The sequence below is a fragment of the Neopelma chrysocephalum genome, unplaced genomic scaffold (genome assembly GCF_003984885.1).
Source record: "Neopelma chrysocephalum unplaced genomic scaffold, ASM398488v2 Primary Assembly neopelma1_24, whole genome shotgun sequence".
NCBI classification, from domain to species: domain Eukaryota; kingdom Metazoa; phylum Chordata; class Aves; order Passeriformes; family Pipridae; genus Neopelma; species Neopelma chrysocephalum.
In genome coordinates this window covers 18,411,652-18,430,549 of record NW_020897693.1, presented here as the reverse complement: position 1 = coordinate 18,430,549, position 18,898 = coordinate 18,411,652, and the positions used below count along the sequence as shown (strand labels likewise).

General features: G+C 38.0%; 1 protein-coding gene across 2 annotated transcripts in view; it reads left to right on the top strand.

Moving 5' to 3' along the window:
- The first annotated feature begins 988 nt into the window (after positions 1-988).
- INO80 (INO80 complex subunit) overlaps positions 989-18,898 on the top strand; it is a 63,053-nt gene continuing 45,143 nt past the window's right edge. For both annotated transcript variants that reach the window (XM_027706345.1, XM_027706352.1), the window contains exons 1-13: positions 989-1,177; positions 2,456-2,622; positions 2,719-2,786; positions 6,002-6,163; positions 7,920-8,040; positions 9,337-9,551; positions 10,582-10,635; positions 12,264-12,467; positions 13,724-13,919; positions 14,117-14,184; positions 14,513-14,722; positions 15,306-15,386; positions 16,523-16,618. In XM_027706345.1, the coding sequence (XP_027562146.1) occupies positions 1,035-1,177; positions 2,456-2,622; positions 2,719-2,786; positions 6,002-6,163; positions 7,920-8,040; positions 9,337-9,551; positions 10,582-10,635; positions 12,264-12,467; positions 13,724-13,919; positions 14,117-14,184; positions 14,513-14,722; positions 15,306-15,386; positions 16,523-16,618 (1,785 nt within the window). In that variant the 5' untranslated portion in view covers positions 989-1,034. The remainder of the gene's footprint in view (positions 1,178-2,455; positions 2,623-2,718; positions 2,787-6,001; positions 6,164-7,919; positions 8,041-9,336; positions 9,552-10,581; positions 10,636-12,263; positions 12,468-13,723; positions 13,920-14,116; positions 14,185-14,512; positions 14,723-15,305; positions 15,387-16,522; positions 16,619-18,898) is intronic.

Genomic DNA, 18,898 nt, shown 5'->3' with positions numbered 1-18,898 from the left:
AATGATGATGGCATCTTTTGCAATTGAAGAAAAGTAAAATTCAAGTTGACAGAGCTATTACTGTAACAGTTGTTATGACATCCTTTGTAGCTGGAAAAGTAAACTGCAGTTGACAGAGCAATAAAATGTTTTGATAGCTTTGTTTTTAAAGTATGTATTATGCAAATATTGCAGGGGAATGTGTTTGGTTTTATTAAGAATTTTAAATACTGAGAACAAATAAATGAAAATCAGGCAGACGATTTTTATTGTTGAAAAAAACATAAAGCTAAAATATGTCCTGAATTTGTAAATATTAAAAAGTATGTAGTAAATTGCTAATTATGTTTTACTTTTTCTTTAATAAAATAAGAGTTGAATTTTAGAATGCAAAAGGGTTTTTTTGTCAAGTATTTGTAGCTTGTTTGCCAACAGGTAGCAACTTTGAGTGCTGTAAGAGTAATGTTGCTTTAAGGTAAAGGAGAAATGTTACAAGTGTTCAGTAGACTAGCTGTGAACTGAATGGTAAAAGCAACAGAAGAACAGTATTTTCAGTAGTTCTTTCTTTTTGGAGTAAGTTTATATATATTTATTTATTTATATATATATCTGCCCTCTGTTCAGAGTTAAACGTGTTATCTGTAATAGTGATGGAAGTTTACTTTAGATGCTTAAGGACTGGCTTCATAATACTTTGCATTTCTATGTCACCACTTGGATTATCATACTAGGTCAATACGGTGCTTATTCCTATTAAACAGCATCCACAGAGCCATAAAAAAGAAACCTAAGAATCTACTTTTTGGCTGTGGTAATATTGTGGTGGAAAGTTGAGTGGGAATTTGTTTACTATACCTATTAACGGCAACGTAAGCTTTTGCCCAGAACCACCTCGGTTCTACATTCTGTGAGATATTAGCATTTGGTGCAGCATGGAGTAGATTTGCCTGCTCACCAATTTCATTCCTTTTAGAGGAGGCAATGGTGATAATGACTCGTTTCTTTTTAACAGCAGTGTGTTCAGAGGCACCTGTGCATGAGGAAAAGTTTGTTCTATGGCTTCAGAGCTGGGTGCCAGGGAGGATGGCAGCTGCTCAGAGCTGGCAAAACCCCTCTATCTGCAATATCTGGAGAAAGCTCTGCAACTGGATCAGTTTTTACGACAGACATCTGCCATCTTTAACAGGAGTATATCCAGGTACCAAAACCTTTTCCATTTTCCCTTGGGAATACCAAGGAAAGACAAGCATTTTTTTTACATTGTTCCCAGACAACACCATTTTAAGAATTTAGTAGTGACTTGTTAATTATAAACTCTTCTTCTTTGAAGAAGGAGAGGTCACTTGGATTGTTCAGCCTAGAAAAGAGGAGATGTAAAAAATACTATTAAATTTAATAGTAAATCTATGATTGGCTCCAAGTTCTGAAACAAAGCCTTTCTGATCTCTTCTCTCTGGTGACCAGTGACAGGACCAAAGGGAGTGGCATGAAGCTGTGACGAGGGGTGTTTAGGTTGGATATTAGGAAAAGGTTCTTCACCCAGAGGGTGGCTGGAACAGGCTTCCCAGGGAAGTGGTCATGGCACCAAGCCTGACAGAGTTCAAGAAGAATTTGAACAATGTTCTCAGATACATGGTGTGATTCTTGGGGTGATTCTGTGCAGGGCCAGGAGTTGGACTTCGATGATCCTTGTGGGTCTGTTCCAACTCGGGTTATTCTATGATTGTATAAAAGATTTTAAACTGTGGTTCTTTTAGTTCACACTGATAATCCATTGTGTTACCAACCCATGTACAAACTAGCACAAATGTTTTAAAGCTCTTTTTTGTAAGTAAGTGGCCAAAACTTACTTTATCTGCAAAAAGTAGGATGAGGAAGCACTAAGTTGATTTTCAAGGACACTTATGGCCTGTAACCATAAATAAAATGCAAAGACTGACGCAGAATTTATTTGTACATAAGTTGTCGCATTAAGAAGTGAGCATCAAGGTATGTTCGTTTCTGTCCCAATACAATAACATGTTTAATTTCATCACTTTTTTGGAATTGTCAAGTTACAGAACTGATATCTGCATGGGCAACAGGTGACAGGTATGTTTACAAGCATTTAATAAGATCCACACAAGAATTATAAAAAGTATAGCTTTACATCTACACACGAGGATGACAATATTGTGCTTCAGTTTGACTTGATATTAGTTTCTTGCTTAGTTCGTGCTTCTTATTAGATACCTTGTAAAGGTTTCTATCACTGGAGGTGCAGGTTGATTGTATAGCCAGGCTAGTTTGATGATTAACTGTTGCTGAGGGGTTAATGGGAAATTATTAACAGCAATATGTCTAATGTGTAAAATTACATCTGAAGCTGTCTCAATTCTCAAACCTTTAGACAAGGGAGGTGTAAGAAAGTTGCATGGGCATCTTCTCTTTTGAATATTTTCCTTTCATTGTCACTATATTACGTATCTTTTTGCAGCGATGAAAGTGAAGATGGATTGGATGACAGTCCTTTGCTGCCTCAGTCTGGGGATCCCCTGATGCAAGTTAAGGAAGAGCCTCCAAACTCGTTGCTTGGGGAGTCATCTGGAGCAGGGAATTCTGGGATGCTGAACACACATTCCCTGAATGGAGTACTGCAGCCAGGTAGGCATGCACTAGGTTGAATGTCTGCTTTCTTTGTGTTTAGCTGGGAATGACATTATTTCTTAAGGACTTTATTTTTATTTTTAATTTAAACAGAACCAAAGTCTGAAAAAGGGAGCTTGTATAACTTTTCCAAACTGAAGAAAAGCAGAAAGTGGCTGAAGGTAAGAATATTGGAAAGAAATGCAGCTATTGTGGAATCTATGAACAAAGTTACCCACCCAAGGGTACTGAGAGAGCTGGCAGAAGTGCTCACCAAGCCACTTTCAGTCATCTGCCAGCAGTCCCAGTTTACCAGGGAGGCCCTAGCTGACTGAAAGTTAGCAAATGTGATGCCTGTCTGCAAGAAAATCTGGTGGGAGGATCCGAGGAACTACAGACCTGTCAGCCTGACCTCAGTGCCATGAAATGTTATAGAGCAGATCATCTTGAGTGCCATCACACAGCATGTACAGGATAACCAGAGAATCAGGTGCAGCAAACATGGATTTATGAATATCAGGTCCTGCTTGACCAACCTGCTCATCTTCTATGACAAGGTGACCTGCTTAGTGGATGAGGGAAAGGCTGTGAATGTTGTCTACCTAGACTTCAATAAAGCCTTTGACACCATTTCCCAAAGCACTGTCCTGGGCAAACTGGCTGCTCATGGCTTGGGTTGGGTACACTGTTCACTGGATAAAAAACTGTCTGGATGGCCAGGCTCAGAGAGTGGTGAAGTGAAATTCAGCTGGTGGCCAGTCACTAGTGGTTTTCCCCAGGGCTTAGTATTGGACCTTGTCCTATTTAATATATTTATCAATGATCTGAACAAGAGGATCGAGTCAGTTTATCCCCTTAGTCAGTTTGCAGACAACACCAAGTTGGGTGGGAATGTTGATCTGCTGGAGGGTAGGAAGGCTCTGCAGAGGGATCTGAACAGGCTTGATTGATGGGTCAAGACCAATTGTATGAAGTTCAGCGAGGCAAAGTGTCCGGTCCTGCCTTTGGGTCACAACAACCCCAGGCATCGTTACAGGCTGGGGGATGAGTGACTGGAAAGCTGCCCAGGTGGAAAAGGACCTGGGGGTGCTGGTCAACAGCGGCTGAACATGAGCCAGCAGTGTGCCCAGGTGGCCAAGAAGGCCAATGGTGTCCTGGCTTGTATCAGAAATTGTGTGGCCAGCAGGACCTGGGCAGTGATTGTCCCCCTGTACTCAGCACTGATGAGGCCACGCTCAAATACTGTGTTCAGTTTTGGTCCCCCTCACTACAAGAAGGACATTGAGGTGCTGGAGCATTTCTAGAGAAGGGCAATGGAGCTGGTGAAGGGTCTGGAGCAAAAGTCTCATGAGGAGCGGCTGAGGGAGCTGGGGTTGTTTAGCCTGGAGAAAAGGAGACTCAATGAAGACCTTATCACTCTCCACAACTTCCTGAAAGGAGGTTGTAGTGAGGTGAGGATCAGTCTCTTCTCCCAAATAACAAGCAACAGGACAAGAGGAAATGGCCTCGAGTTGTGCCAGGGAAGTTTTAGATTGGATATTAGGAAAAATTTCTTCACTGGAAGGGTGATCAGGCGTTGGAACAGGCTGCCCAGGGAAGTGTTGGAATCACCATCCCTGGAAGTATTCAAAAGGCATGTGGATGTGGTACTTGGTAGCATGGTTTAGTGATGGCCTTGGCAGTGAGTATACATTCAGAATTTGAATTAATTTTAGTACACTATCCAAATTAAAATGATCTATTATGAAATTTATTAAATGGAGATTTGGGACTCAACTGAAAGATTTTTCTTAAGTTGAACTCAGTACCAGATCTCAATGAGGATGAAAGAAGAGTGGAATGGAGGCTTTATGCTGTCTTTGCATTTTCATTGTACTATAGCCTTCTGTAGTTAGCAAAAATGTGTTGCCAAGAGGTCAAACAAGAGCCAAACCTGCTGCAACTGATACAGGTAGAAGTGGTAGAATACCAGGACAAACTACAAATGGGGTAGGAAAGGACCCTGCAACCATACATAACAAAATGCCCCTACTGGTATCCTGGCTTTTCTCACTGCTGCTTTTCTGAGACCACAAGCAGACAAAGTGGACTAAAATGACTTAACTATCATCAAACTTAGAGAACTAACTACCTCCCCCCAAATCAGTTGGAGTGAGTCCAGACACCAAGTTGGTCAGAGAGATGGAGCACCTCTCCTATAAAGGAAGACTGAGAGAATTGTGATTGTTCAGCCTGGAAAAGAGATGGCTTCGGGGTGACGTAATTGCAGCCTTCCAGTACTTGAAGGGAAAGAAAAAGAAAAAATGGAGCAAGATTATTTACAAGAGCATGTAGTGACAGGACAAGGGGGAATGGGTTCAAATTGAAAGACAGTAGGTTTAGATTAGTTATTAGGGAAAAATTCTGTACTGTGAGGGTGGTGAGGCACTGGAACAGGTTGCCCAGGGAAGTTGTGGATGCCCCATCCCTGGGAGTGTTCCAGACCAGGCTGACTAGAGCTCTGAACAGCCTGGTCTAGTTGAAGGTATCCCTGCCCACAGCAGCAGGGTTGGAACTCCATGATCTTCAAGGTCCCCTTGCAACCTGTGTTGGGTTGACCTTGGCTGGTTGCCAGGTGCCCACCAAGCCTCTCTATCACTCCCCTTCCCAGCCAGACAGGAGAGAGAGAATAAAGATGGAAAACAACTCGTAGGCTGAGATAAGGCGGTTTGCTCAAGTAAAAGCAATAGTTTGTGCGTGCACAAGCAAAGAGGAAAATAACAAGGTTTATTCTCTACTTCCCATTGGCAAGCAATTCCCAGCCACTTCCTGGGAAGCAGGGCTTCTGCACACCTAGCGGTTGCTCAGAAGGCAAACATTGTAAATAACAAATGCCCCTTATTCCTCCTCCTTTCCTTAGCTTTTATATCTGAGCTGACTTCATATGGTATGGAATATCCCTTTGGTTAGTTTGGGTCAGCTGGCTTGCTTTAGTCCTCTCTCAGGATCTTGCCCTCGATGGGGGGAGAGGAACGTTGAGAGACTGTGCTGATGCTGTGCCAGCACTGTTCAGCAGTAGCCAAAACACTGGTGTGTTATCAACACCTTTCCACCTACCAGTGCAGAGCACAGCACGGTGAAGGTTGCTACGGGGAAATGAGCTCCATCTCAGCCAGACCCATTACACAACCCAAACCACTCTACGATTCTGCAGTCACAAAATGTGTATTGGATTCACTGCTAAACAATACTGCACCTCAGAAAGCTGTTTTCCATTTGAGACATTTTTAGATTAAAGACAAATGTGAAGTATTGTTGTTTATTTTGTTAGGTAAAGGCTCAAGAGTGTTTTGCATAAGTAAACAATTCAGTACAGGGACTTGTGATAGTTAAATTAATTCCTGTTTATTCTTATTAGAGTATCCTCCTGAGTGATGACTCCAGTGACACTGATTCACCAAGTGATGAGGACGGAGAGGATGAAGAAGAATTTTCCCTTTCAAGGGAGGAACTTCACAATATGCTGCGATTACACAAATATAAGAAATTGCATCAAATTAAATATAGCAAAGACAAAGAGGTAAAAATCCCGAATTTGTCCTTTAACTGCCTTATTTTAATTGCTCTTATTTTTATCAAAACATAATATTTTGTGGACTGGAAAATACCCTGTTGTTTGATAGACTATAACTGTCTAAAGTTAGTTTGAGACAAGGTTTAGTTAATTAATTACATACAGAATGAAAGGCTGTCGATGCCTCACGCTACCAGTCTGTCAGTAATGTATGTAGCTAGTACTGGCACATGTGTGGTATATAGCTTCCAAAGTGTTCTGTCCCACTCACTAGAGCAACTATAAGGGTTTAGGATGCAAGATTTGGAAAATATATATGAAAACTGAGATGTGGTGAGTTAAATTCTAATACAGGTAGTAGCTGCTGTTCAAGTGTATTTACATCATCATTGAGGTGATGAATATTAAGGTGATGTTTACATCTCTTGAAAGAGAGTGCCTAGTTTTCTACCTTGTTTGCTGTCCTGATTTGGGGGTTTACTTGACTCTCTTTCTTTTTTACCTTTTTTTAAGTTTTGGATTTTCTGCTTACCTTTTCTTTTTACCTTCTTAGAAGAAAATAATCTGCCACATTTCTGCATTTTTCTTAATATTAGGCCAGATTATATGGCTGTTTTGATTCTACTAATGTACTTTTTCAAATTACAAGGGCTTTTGCAGAAGCTTTCAGTGCTGTTTTGAATTGCAGCAGAAAGTAACCTCAGATGAAGGAAGTAATCCTATTCTGTTATCAGAGGATGTGTCTGAAGTTAAAATTTGTCTTCTTGATTTATATTACTTTGAAATTTCTCCAGAAAAGTGAATAAGTATTTTCCCATGCAGGTCTTTACTTCTGTCCACTTCTTTCCTTTGTTTACTTGTAAAGTTCTCAAGATTGTGTTAATTTCTTGAAATATTGCGTAACTACACGAATATTCATACACCTAATTTTTACCCAGGTCATAACTTTTGTTAGATTTTACACAAATATTTATTTTCAGACTACTAAGAAATAATATCCAGTGAAAATAACCAGTGTATTGTCAGATCAGCAGTACACAGTCATGAGGGGGGAAAACACATCTGTCCAAAAAAGTTTCTTTATGCTGATCGTCTCACCTTTCAAAAATATTTTATTAACTTAAAAGTATACTGAGGTTTTAAATAGTTGATTTTTGAGTGGTAGTGTCTTTAATTTGCCTGTTTATGTGTAACCTGTGTGTAGTTCTTCAATGCTTCAGTTGAATAATGATGGGAATATACTGACTTTTTTGATCATTTAGGGGAAAAAATGCTGAGGCAGCTATATTTTTACTTGACAGTCTGGGTGTTCAAGTTGTTTGTCCTTGTGGATATCTTTTAAATGCCTTTTCCCTAAACCTGCTCTTTTTCATCCTTTGGAATGATAACGTAGAACATGTATGTAATTTGGGAATGTGGGCAAAACAAATAGTAGGTCCATATTTGGATCTCTTCATGTAGTGTGTTCATGTTGCTCTTCATGTTGCTGAGCAGCACCCATATGGAAAAGACAGCAGTATGTTTTGAAAGTGTAAACTTCACCATCCGCTCTTCCCTCTTACTTTACTGGGTGGGCTTGGTTCCCTGTGCAGAACTTGGAGGCTACCTCTGGGAGCAGTGGTTTTACTTTGGGCACTGTGTGATATCTGATAACAAATGCAAAATATGGAGAAATAGATGTTTCCTGATCTCTTATTTATGTTCAAGATGTGAACTTGTTCCCTGACTGTCTCTGTTAGCTGCTCACTTTCATGTCCTTCAGTTGCAGCAGTATCAGTACTACAGCGCAGGGCTGCTGTCCACCCACGACCCTTACTATGAGCAGCAGCGCCACCTGCTAGGGCCCAAGAAAAAGAAGTTTAAAGAAGAGAAAAAAATAAAAGGTAAAGTCACTAACCTGGTGGTTTTAAGTGGTTTTTAAAGGGCTGCTCTGATTTAACTTCTTTCCTATGTTATTTCCTTTGAATAAACATAAATATTCAAAACTTGTGGGTTTTGCATGGAAATACCAAGTTCTGCCAAAGGAAAAAATCTTCAGAAAATACTGTGCTTTATCATGTGGCTTCTTGAAAGGTAGGATGGAGAAAAAAGGGGTGTGACTGGAGAGTTCGCAGCTTAAGATTTTATTTGTGGACCTCTGAATATAGAATGAAGGAGTTATGCAGTAGATACCTTATAGCTTTATTCATTGCTTCAGAATCCATAAGCACTGTTTTATAGCATGGTCCATTTACTCAAGAGTTTTTTGAAAACACGGTTCCTTGTAAAATGTAAGGACTTACCCAGTACCTGCTGCAGTTATTCCGGAATATGTAATTCTAGTGAACAAGAAGTTATAGGGAGTGAAAGTGTTTACTGGAAATTAGAGGGAACTTGGAATTGATGTCCAATGTGAGTTAAAATAGAATTATATCTGTGACATACCAACTGGAGTTTCTCAGATGCACGTTTGCCAGGAAGTGCAGTTTCCTTTCTTGTTTGAGCTGACAGCAGTTGTAAATCTGTAAGGAAGCAGAAAGAGAAGGCTATGAACTGATAGTGTAAGGTGAACTCTCTCTAGTGCAAGTATTTAAATTTGAACTGTGTTTTAAGGAGGTTATTTTGGGCTTCCTTCCTCTTTATTTGCAAGTTCCTTTAACTGTGGTGATTTTTTTTCTCCACTAATCTTGCAGCATCCATAATTTTGGGTACTCAGAGAGAATATTTTTAATATTTGATACCAGTATGAATTGCCTCTGAAAGCTGGTATCTGTAATACAAGACAACGTGCCAATATCTTTCAACTGTTGAGAAGTTTGCTTTGAGACTTGTTATACTAAATGCTAGTGTTGTTACCTTTAAATGTCTTACCTTTACATGTCTTTAAGTAGAATTTCAGCACAAAGCAAGAGAAATTGCAGCAGGTCCTAGACATTTTAACGCTTAATGTTTTCCTGGGTGGAAGTAATTGCATTTCACCCCTCTATTAAATAGGAAAATCTTTCCATTCTAGAGTAGTGAGGAAATATCTAATAGAATAAATGAATGCTCCCAGAATTGGCAAACATGGATAAGCTTGGCTTTTTTGTTGGTTCCACATATAAATGGACTAAGATAATTTACTCAGGAAAGATACCTGACTAAGTGTGTCTCAAAAATAGAAAAAGAAATGTATTTTTATGATCATTGTTGCCATGCAGGCAAGTTGAAAAAAGTAAAGAAAAAGAGGAGACGGGATGAAGAACTCTCTTCAGAGGAGTCACCACGACGCCACCATCACCAGACCAAAGTTTTTGCCAAGTTTTCTCATGATACACCTCCACCTGGGTCCAAGAAGAAGCATTTGTCTATTGAGCAGCTTAATGCACGTCGACGGAAAGTGTGGCTTACCATTGTTAAAAAGGAGTTGCCAAAGGTAAGCTTGGCTAATTGCACTATATCAGTGATCATATCAAGAAAGTGAAACAGAAAATTAATTTAGCAGGAAGTTGACACTTGGAAAAACAGAATCAAGTAAGACCTGATTTTTCCGGTGGCCATTAGTTACCTAACTGGTATTCTGTAATCCATAAGCAAAGTGTAGTTCAGATTTCTTATTACCAATGATACCTGAATGGATCATGCAGTGATTTGCCATGGCTATTCAGTCCTTTTCAATGAAAAGTATGGTAAACTTCAGCAGGTACTCATACTAATCTACAGGATGGCAGCGTAAGGCAAGCCAATATCTAGGTTTACCATAAAGTTCAGGAAAGGAATGTTTTGATCATTATAGCATGTGTTTTTTTCAAAACTTTTTTCAGAAACAGTCTAGGGAAAAGTGTTTGTATCATTTGCAGGACAAGCTTCAGGCACATTTGAAATAGAAAGCTGGGTTCACTGTTACTAGTTTTCTGAGATGATCAGAGTGGACCTTAGAACCTGCTTTTTGGAGTTCACAGTTAGCAGACTTTGAATTCTAGGAAGTTTAAAGATGGCTGAATCATCCTTTGCGATCTTAAAAGCCAAACAAAGGATATGTGCAGTGTGGTACACCACATTTTCTCAGAAGACTGATTTTGATCACGCGAAGAACATCAGATCTGCATTAATTCTTAACATCTCTAGGAAACAGTGGAAAATGTTGTTTACTTCAGTGATAACAGTGGAATAGGAGAACCCTGCTTTGCAATAATAGTAATTAAAGAAACTATTGAGAAAAAGGAGGTGTTTTGCATGCTTTCTTCAGGATATGGAATACATTCATATATGCCTTCAGTAATTTAAAGATGAAAAGTTGTTTCAGTCAATATGAAGAATACTTGCAGTACCTATACCCAATTATACAATAGTGTGTGTGGCTGCAGCTGGCACATGTACCTGCTGAAGCCTTGTTGGTGATCTTTTAAAATACTGTGCAGCCATTATTACCCTTTAACTAATTTAAAGATGGTATTCTGTTACAGGCATACAAACAGAAAGCTTCAGCTCGCAACCTTTTCCTAACCAACAGCAAAAAGGTAGGTGGTGTTTTGTTTTATACTGTTATTTGTGCTGGATGTAATAAGCAAACCGTAACCTCTTTATGTTTCTTCTGTTTCTCACAATACTGACTATAGTAGCAGGGGAGTATAGGAGAAAGCACTGTATACAAGTTCTTTGTCATTTAGTATAAGGCTTTTCATTTTTTAGGTGTGTGATTTTGGCATGTTTCATAAGCAACAGATGGAACAAGCAATGTGACTTTTTTTCATGAGATATTCTTGGCTTTTGTGAGATTTAGTTTGTACATTTCAAATTTACTAATATTTGATACTATAAATTAGTGACTTTGGTATGCTCTGACTTTTTAGCTGCCCAAATATCCACTGTCTAGAACTTGCTGGTTTAAGCATTCTTATTTAAGTCCAAGGGGCTCTTGGAATATTGTGATAATTTACATAAATATATACAGGACCCGAGATTAAAAATAGAGCAGTTTTCTGCTTAAGTGATTGCAAAAGCAATTCATCTCCTCATCAGAGTCTTCCCTGAGAAGTGGCAATGTTTCTACCTAGAAAGCTTTACTTAAGAACATTTGGTAATAGCTTTCAGAGCATTTTTCAAGTGTTACACCCAAGTGTCTGGTTCATTTATGTGGCTAATGAAAAGGTAATCAAATATATGACTCAGAATTGTTGGAGACAAGGTAATGTAGGAAATTTTCTCTTCTGTATATACATTACCAAAAAAGGGCACATTTTCTATCTAAGGGATGCAGAAAACAGGACCTGCTTGGGTATGTTGAAGAAACTTTGCTGTAGGTAGGTTCTCTCCTGTCATCCCCTTAGCTAGCAGATACTGGTTTTCTTTGTGATCTCTGCCCAGATAAGCTGTGAGTATTCTATTTGTAGGTATCATAAATGACATTTTAGCAAACGAGTGATCATAGAATAATTAAGGTTGGAAGAGACCTTTAAGATCGTCAAGTGCAACCATGAAATGCAGCAGACTTAGAGGTTTTGAAATTCCACTTTTTAAAATTTGTTTTCATTTTGTTTTATGATTTGAAATCTGTATGTTAGAATTTTTGATGTGCAAACTTTAGTGAAGGAAAAAAAACCTGGCACAAACATCAAACCCAGCAATTTTGACAATGACATTGATTTACTTATACTAGAACAAAAAATTACATTCTGTTATGCTTCTTCATGAAATGGAAAAATTGTAGAATACTCCCTCACTTTTCTGTGTATTAATATGAACAGGATTGTGTTCAACCAATACTGCTATTGCAGCAACCTTATTAAAAAGTGAGAAAATAACCACAGAAAAGTGTCAAGAAACAAGTGAGTCAGAGTTGCAGGCAGGCCATGAATTCTGTTCTCCTGAGTTCCTTTCAAGGGCCTACTCAGCAGATCAGTCTTTTAAGTCCTATGCCATGCTGAAGCTGTCTTCAGATTTTGTCTTCTCCACCATCTTGGTATTTTTTTGGAAGTTCACATTCTTTCATGCCATTTCAGAAGCATTACTGCTGAGTAAAGTATCACAGTTTTTTCTCTTCTGAAGGATCAGACTTGGCTATAATTAAATTTGATGATGTTTATTGCTGGCTTTCTCTAAAATATGCCCATTTTATCACTGTTCCCAAAATCTTATTTCTCTCTAGCTTGCCCATCAGTGCATGAGGGAGGTACGTCGAGCCGCTATCCAAGCCCAGAAAAACTGTAAGGAAACTCTACCACGAGCACGTCGTCTTACCAAGGAGATGCTTCTCTATTGGAAAAAGTATGAAAAGGTGGAAAAAGAACATCGCAAACGAGCTGAGAAGGAGGCTCTGGAGCAACGCAAGCTGGATGAGGAGATGAGAGAGGTACAGCAAAACCACAGATTGCTGATAATTAGTCTACTGAGGAGACACAGAAGTGAATGGATAATTTGAGTTACTAAATCCAGGCTGTGCAATTCAGTTATTTGTTCAGTTTCAGCACTATTCCACATATTTCTTCTGCTATCATATTTTTCTTAACATAATTCTTCTAATTAGTGAGGTGATTAAAAAAAACCCTTCTGCTTAAAATCTTTACAAGTGAGTGAAATGGAGGAAGGAATTAGAGAAGCAGTGTGTGTCTCTCAGGCATACATAGCTCAGTGTTAGTGAGGGCCAACCTTTTGTGATGGTTTGTACATCATTCTGGGTCCAGAAGGCAAGACACTTTTTCATTTACATTGGATTTTTTTTTCCTCCTTTTTTCACCTTGCTGTTAACCGAAACTGTATTTATGTGGGGGGAAGAGAATTTTTCTGTGATTGCTTTTTTGTCGGGCAAGCGACAGCTTTGTGAACTTCCTTACAGAGTACTAGAGTTTAAATACAAGAAAAAGTTTCCTTGTCAAAGCTCTCTACTATTTGTTACCTTATATATGTGGTGATGAGGTAAGGTTGAATCTTTAGAAGACCTTATGTTTAGTTTTATGCTTAAATTATGCTTTTATTTATTATGTTCCTCTCATTCTTGCAAATTCATAAGCATTTTGTGAAGGTTTCCGCTGACTTAGATTAATAGACAACTTTTAAGTGTAGCATTTTTTAACCAGAACCTAAGGGTGAACAGTTTCTGCAATGTCTTGCTGAATAATAATAATAGTATCTCAATAGTATCAATACCTATTGATGTATTTCACATGTTCTACCGTAATTCTCTTTACTCATAAGTAACTGAATATTGAGTCAGGCTGTCATGAGAGTGGTTTTTTACCGTTAAATTCTTTTACTGTGGATCACTAATATCTTGTTAATTTCTGTTGATATTTTAATTTTTCAGTGTAAACAAAACTTTTAAAATTTCTTAAATTAGATTATGATGTTCTTTGCCATGATAACTAAATTTAAAAGAACTTTTCATTTACAACAATTTTATATTTTAATATAGATGTTTGTGAAGGTGGTCAATGTTCTTATGTGCAACTAGTAGCATTTTGATAGCACAGTGATGTGCATAACATAATCTAGATAGATTAGTTGTTGATATTTTAGTAGATGAAATATTTTTCTTTATATGTTTTAAATATTAAACTCTTGTCCTGTTTTTTTCCCTTCATCTGTTTTTTGTAAATGCTGTTCTCTTAGGCAAAGAGGCAGCAGCGAAAACTTAACTTCCTGATCACACAAACTGAATTATATGCCCATTTTATGAGTCGTAAAAGAGATATTGGACATGATGGAATACAGGAGGAAATCCTACGCAAACTGGAAGACAGCTCTACCCAAAGGCAGATTGATATTGGTGGAGGAGTAGTGGTCAACATCACCCAAGAAGATTATGGTAAGAGATTTGTCTACAGTCCTTTCTTTGCACTCTTTTGAAATTTACTGTACCCTGGGTGTTAGTGTGCAAACTTAACAATTTCAGGCACAAAATCCTTCTGTGCAAGAAGCACCACTGTAATTACTGGAATTTATCTGTGTGTTTATTTGGGTGATTACTGCAGCAGAGCTCTGACATGGGTATGTTGTTTTCAGATAGTAACTATTACAAGGCCCAAGCTCTGAAGAATGCTGAGGATGCTTACCAGATTCATCAGGCCCGGGTATGTATTTTTTGGATCCATGAAGTATAAGAGAAAGCAAACTAATTGGTAGAGGCTAGAGAACCAGGATCTTTCATAGCAGCCAAGTCAAGTAGGTTTGTTTAGTCCTGGGTGCCAGATTTGAATTTCAAATTTCCACTGCCACTCTCTGTGCTAAACAAGTAGAAAATCAGAATATAAAGATTTGGGCACAGGGACAGTCTCATTTTCTCTTAGTTTCTGGCAGGCGTCGTTTGTCTTAATGGGAATTGTAAAGCATTTAACTATACAGTTTCTTGGTAAGTTAATATGTTCATCATCTTATGCATACTTTCCTGTTTCTGTTTAGACCAGATCATTTGATGAAGATGCAAAGGAGAGCCGGGCAGCTGCTTTGCGGGCTGCTAACAAGTCTGGTACGGGCTTTGGAGAGAGCTACAGTTTAGCAAACCCTTCTATCCGAGCAGGAGAAGATATTCCACAGCCTACCATTTTCAATGGAAAACTGAAAGGTTACCAACTGAAAGGCATGAATTGGCTGGCCAACCTCTATGAGCAGGTATCTCAATACATCTTGCAAATTTTTATAACTTCTAGGATTATTTAAGTCATTAGAGTAAACTTGGCCAAAGGAATGTACTGGTTTTAAAAGCAGACTGCATATAGTCAATCTTTAATGTCTTTAGAAGAAAGGAAAATATTGTTTAGGCCACATACCAGTAATCTTGATTATTTAGGAAATAACTTTGAATGGGACATTGAGTTCAGGTTTCTTTTTGTGGTTTTTACAACTATTTATCACTTAGAGCATACACTGAGGAGTCTTTTGCTGCTCGGATTTGCATACTGTTTCAGGCTTGAGTGAACCGGTAAACTACAGGCAATCTTGTCCTTGTGAGTGTGTCTAGTTCACACTATGATCACAAAGTGCAGAGAGGCTAAGGGAAAAAATCAGACTGAGAGAAGAATGAAAATGCCTTTGAGATCAATTATCTCTCAGCAGCAGATTTAAGAGATGTTAAAGTGTGTCAGAGTTGTTACAGTGGGGCTGTTCCCACTAAATTCAGTGGCATCCGTTCTGTTAGTCCTTTATGGATTAAAAAGTAGTAAAGTGAAGGTGTTCATTTATGCATCTTTTGCAGGGCATCAATGGCATCCTGGCAGATGAAATGGGTCTGGGTAAAACAGTACAAAGTATTGCTCTCCTTGCACATCTGGCTGAGGTAGGTGGATTATAGCTTATTCCTGGGCAGTATGCTTGATAGAAGATGCATACTTTTCATATGTTGGAAATGAATTCTAGAGCTTCAGTGTTTTAAAAGTAATTTTACACTTTGTTTTCTAGTGGAGCCTTTGAAATAGTTGTGTGTATCTGTGTGTCTCTATAAATAAAAACAGCATTTTTATTTATTCACAGGGTGATATCTTTTCACTTGCACTGAATGTGAAAGCCTTGTGAGAGAACAAGTCATGCACTTGATGGTTCACTGAGTTTTACAGATCAGAGAGCCCAAATTCCGAGCTTCATGGCAATCAGCGTGGATTTCCATATTTCAGTGGGGTTTTTTAGGAAGCATAGTGGTTCTTCTTTTCCAGGGCAGACAAGCAAAACAGAAAAAGCAACAGAAGCTTACTTCTTCATGCAGAAATAAATAGATACATTTATTAAAAAAAAAAAAAGTCTTCTTTGCAATCCAGTCAGTTGCCTTATATAGGAGATATCAATGAAGTGATACTAAAAGCAGAATTAGCTGCACTAGTGACCAAATGAGAATTGCATGCATTTCTTTATGTTCCTTTTGGTACCAGTTCAGTGGTACTATTGGCCAAATACTGTAAGGGTGTGTAGAGCTGAAGATTCTTGAGCTCATCTCAAGGAATAACAGATAAGCTTGTCTCCCTGTTGCACTGCAGCTTGAGATTTTTTGGAAGGTTACACAGGGCTTTATTTTTTCTCTCCCTTACGTGGGCCAACTTGTAACTGCTAATATACTAATGGATTAACTCAGTTATTCACCAGAGGGTATTGTAATGAGTGATGTGGTGGAGCAAAACTTTCCAATGCCCCCTGAAGTTCTTTTCCTCATCAAAATCACAGGGGCTGTTAGTAACGTGAAGGTGACAACTCTCAGAAACAAAGGAGTTTGTTCTGGGAACAACTTTGCTGTTATGAAATAAGTCTTAGTTAAACATTAGATCTGCTCTATTTGATTTTGTATAACCCTGCTGTGCTGGGACAGTTTTGCTATGTTGCACGTAGTTCCCTCTCAGTAGCCACTGTCATTTAGTAATTGTAAAGCTGTATCAAACTGTCTCAATATCCCTTCCCCTCAATTAATTTTTTATATGTGTATTCCAGAGAGAGAACATCTGGGGACCGTTTTTAATAATTTCACCTGCCTCTACTCTGAACAACTGGCACCAGGAGTTTGCCAGATTTGTACCTAAATTTAAGGTAGTAAGCATGTGCAAGCAAATTCTTTCTGTTTTATTAAGAGCAAACCATTTTGTTCTTCTGAGTTCTTTGTCACATCTGGGTGTTTAACCACCTTGGAATTTGAAACTGTATAACGAGCCCAATACTGATATTTTTTTCCATGATCCTGTTTTTTTCTGGAGCGTTCAATTATCTAAGGCTTAAAAATATTCTTACTTTAATCACATGATTTTCATTTTGCATCACCTTAAAGACAGCTTCTTGGTGAGGAATTGAAGCAGATCAGCAAGGGGATGTATAGTTTTAATGGGTGGGCCTGTCAGCAGAAGCAGGAATAATATTTCAGTATTGTATACTGTCTTTAGGGTTAGAGCTGTATTTTCAGTCATTCATACGAATTTGAGTCAGATAAAGATTGTATGTGAACAAACTCTAAACATTGGAGTGTTGCAAAGGAAGATTTGAAAAGAAATGTTTACTGCTAAAATAGTGCTGAAATTTTAGAATTAAAGATAGACAAAAGTGTCAGAAGCTTGCAGTTACATCTGCATAGATGTTTAAGTATTTCAGTTGTTAGCGTAGTGACATTTGATATGAAGAGGTCTTGATCGGGTTTTTTTTAAACATGTGATTTTTTTTCTTACAGAAAACAGTAAAAGACACTAGTTACAAGTAACTAGTATACCAGTAACATCAGGCCAATTGTTTGATTGTCTTGACTACTTAATAAAGTGTGGGGAAAAAAACTTGGAAGTATTGCTATAAGTGATATTTGATTTCTTGATCTGGGAAAGGGCAATACTAAAGGACATACCTTTTACCAAATAGCTTGCTTTGGAGATCCCTGATGGGACTGTGTATTGGTTCTGATGGTGTATAGTTTGAGGTATCTATATGAGGAGAAGTTGTGCTGGAACACAGTTCAGTACTGGATTATTTGAGTGACTTGTATTTTGGGATAATTTGGCATTACTGAGCCTTCAAATCAACTGATAAAGAAATACAAATACTTGTGTTATTGAAGAGGTACTCAAAAGAAAAAAATCATCTAAAAATAATTTATTCATGTTCTTCCATAGCTCAAAATAATAGGTATCCCTTGATTAGAAACCTTTAGAGCAGTTGGCATTCTGTCTACTTTCTCTCGTTTCCTTTGATCAGTTCATTGTATAGAATGTTTATTCTTTTTCCTTCCTGTGAATGAATTACAGAAAATGTTTAAAAAATGCAATCAGGATGCTTGGGAAAGGGTAATTTTCTCTTTTTTTGTTTTAAAACCCAACCTGTTTCCATCATTATATAGCTCTTAGGGTTTCTTGCTTAACAATGTTTGCCTCATCCGTGGAACAGAACATGTTTTAAAAAGAAGTTTTCTAAACTTATTGTCACATGTTTATAACTTTAATCAATCTTTTTCAACTACTTTTTTTCTGCTTCTAATCATACAAAAGTGTGTAGCCAATTCTGCTTGTAGTAAATTACAGTGAATTTATTTCTTAAGGTCCATGGCAGAATATATAACCTAAAAAACAAATCATTTTTGATCAGTCTGATTTTTTTACAAGCATCCATATTTCAGAACAGTATGAAGAATATTCAATTAAAAGCACTTTGGAACCTGTCAGTTGAAGTTACAAGACTTATCACCACCTCAGAAACCAGCATTCTTCCCTTTCAGTCTTAGCTGACTGTAATCCTTCCATCAGACAGGAGATGGCAGTACAATATTTTTAATCAGTGACAGGAGTCAGTGCTCTGCAAAGATCTGCCCTCAGTAATAGGAGCCATGAAATTTTGAGCTATAAATGGTTTAACAAATTTCTCTGGCAGTAGTGCTTTCTTTTAAAATTCTTCCATTAAATATATCCAGGCCAGATGTTTTAACTTTAACTCAGGTTTTGGGGGTCAGTTCTGAAATAGAAAACCAACAGGACAATGGGAGATGTTAAACAGGACAACAAGCCCTCTAGTCCTCAAGGTTTAACTTTAGTAGCTGAGAGTAAACCTCTTTCTGCCATAAGCAAAGTATCATCTTTAATTTTTAGAAAAACCTGGCTAGAAGGTGTAACATGCTACTGGACATTTTCAGATTCTCAGCATAGCTTCATCAGGCCTCAAGTTGCTTGATACCTTTGCCTGGAATGCTCTGTTTTGAAGTATTTTTAAATGCTTTCTGATTTTTCTCTGCATTAAGAAAAATAATTTCCCTTTTTGTTGTTTTGCAGAAAGAGGTCTGTCTTTGTCATTTTGTAGAATACAGAATATAAAATTCTAGAGCAGGTGTCTTTATTTGAAAAT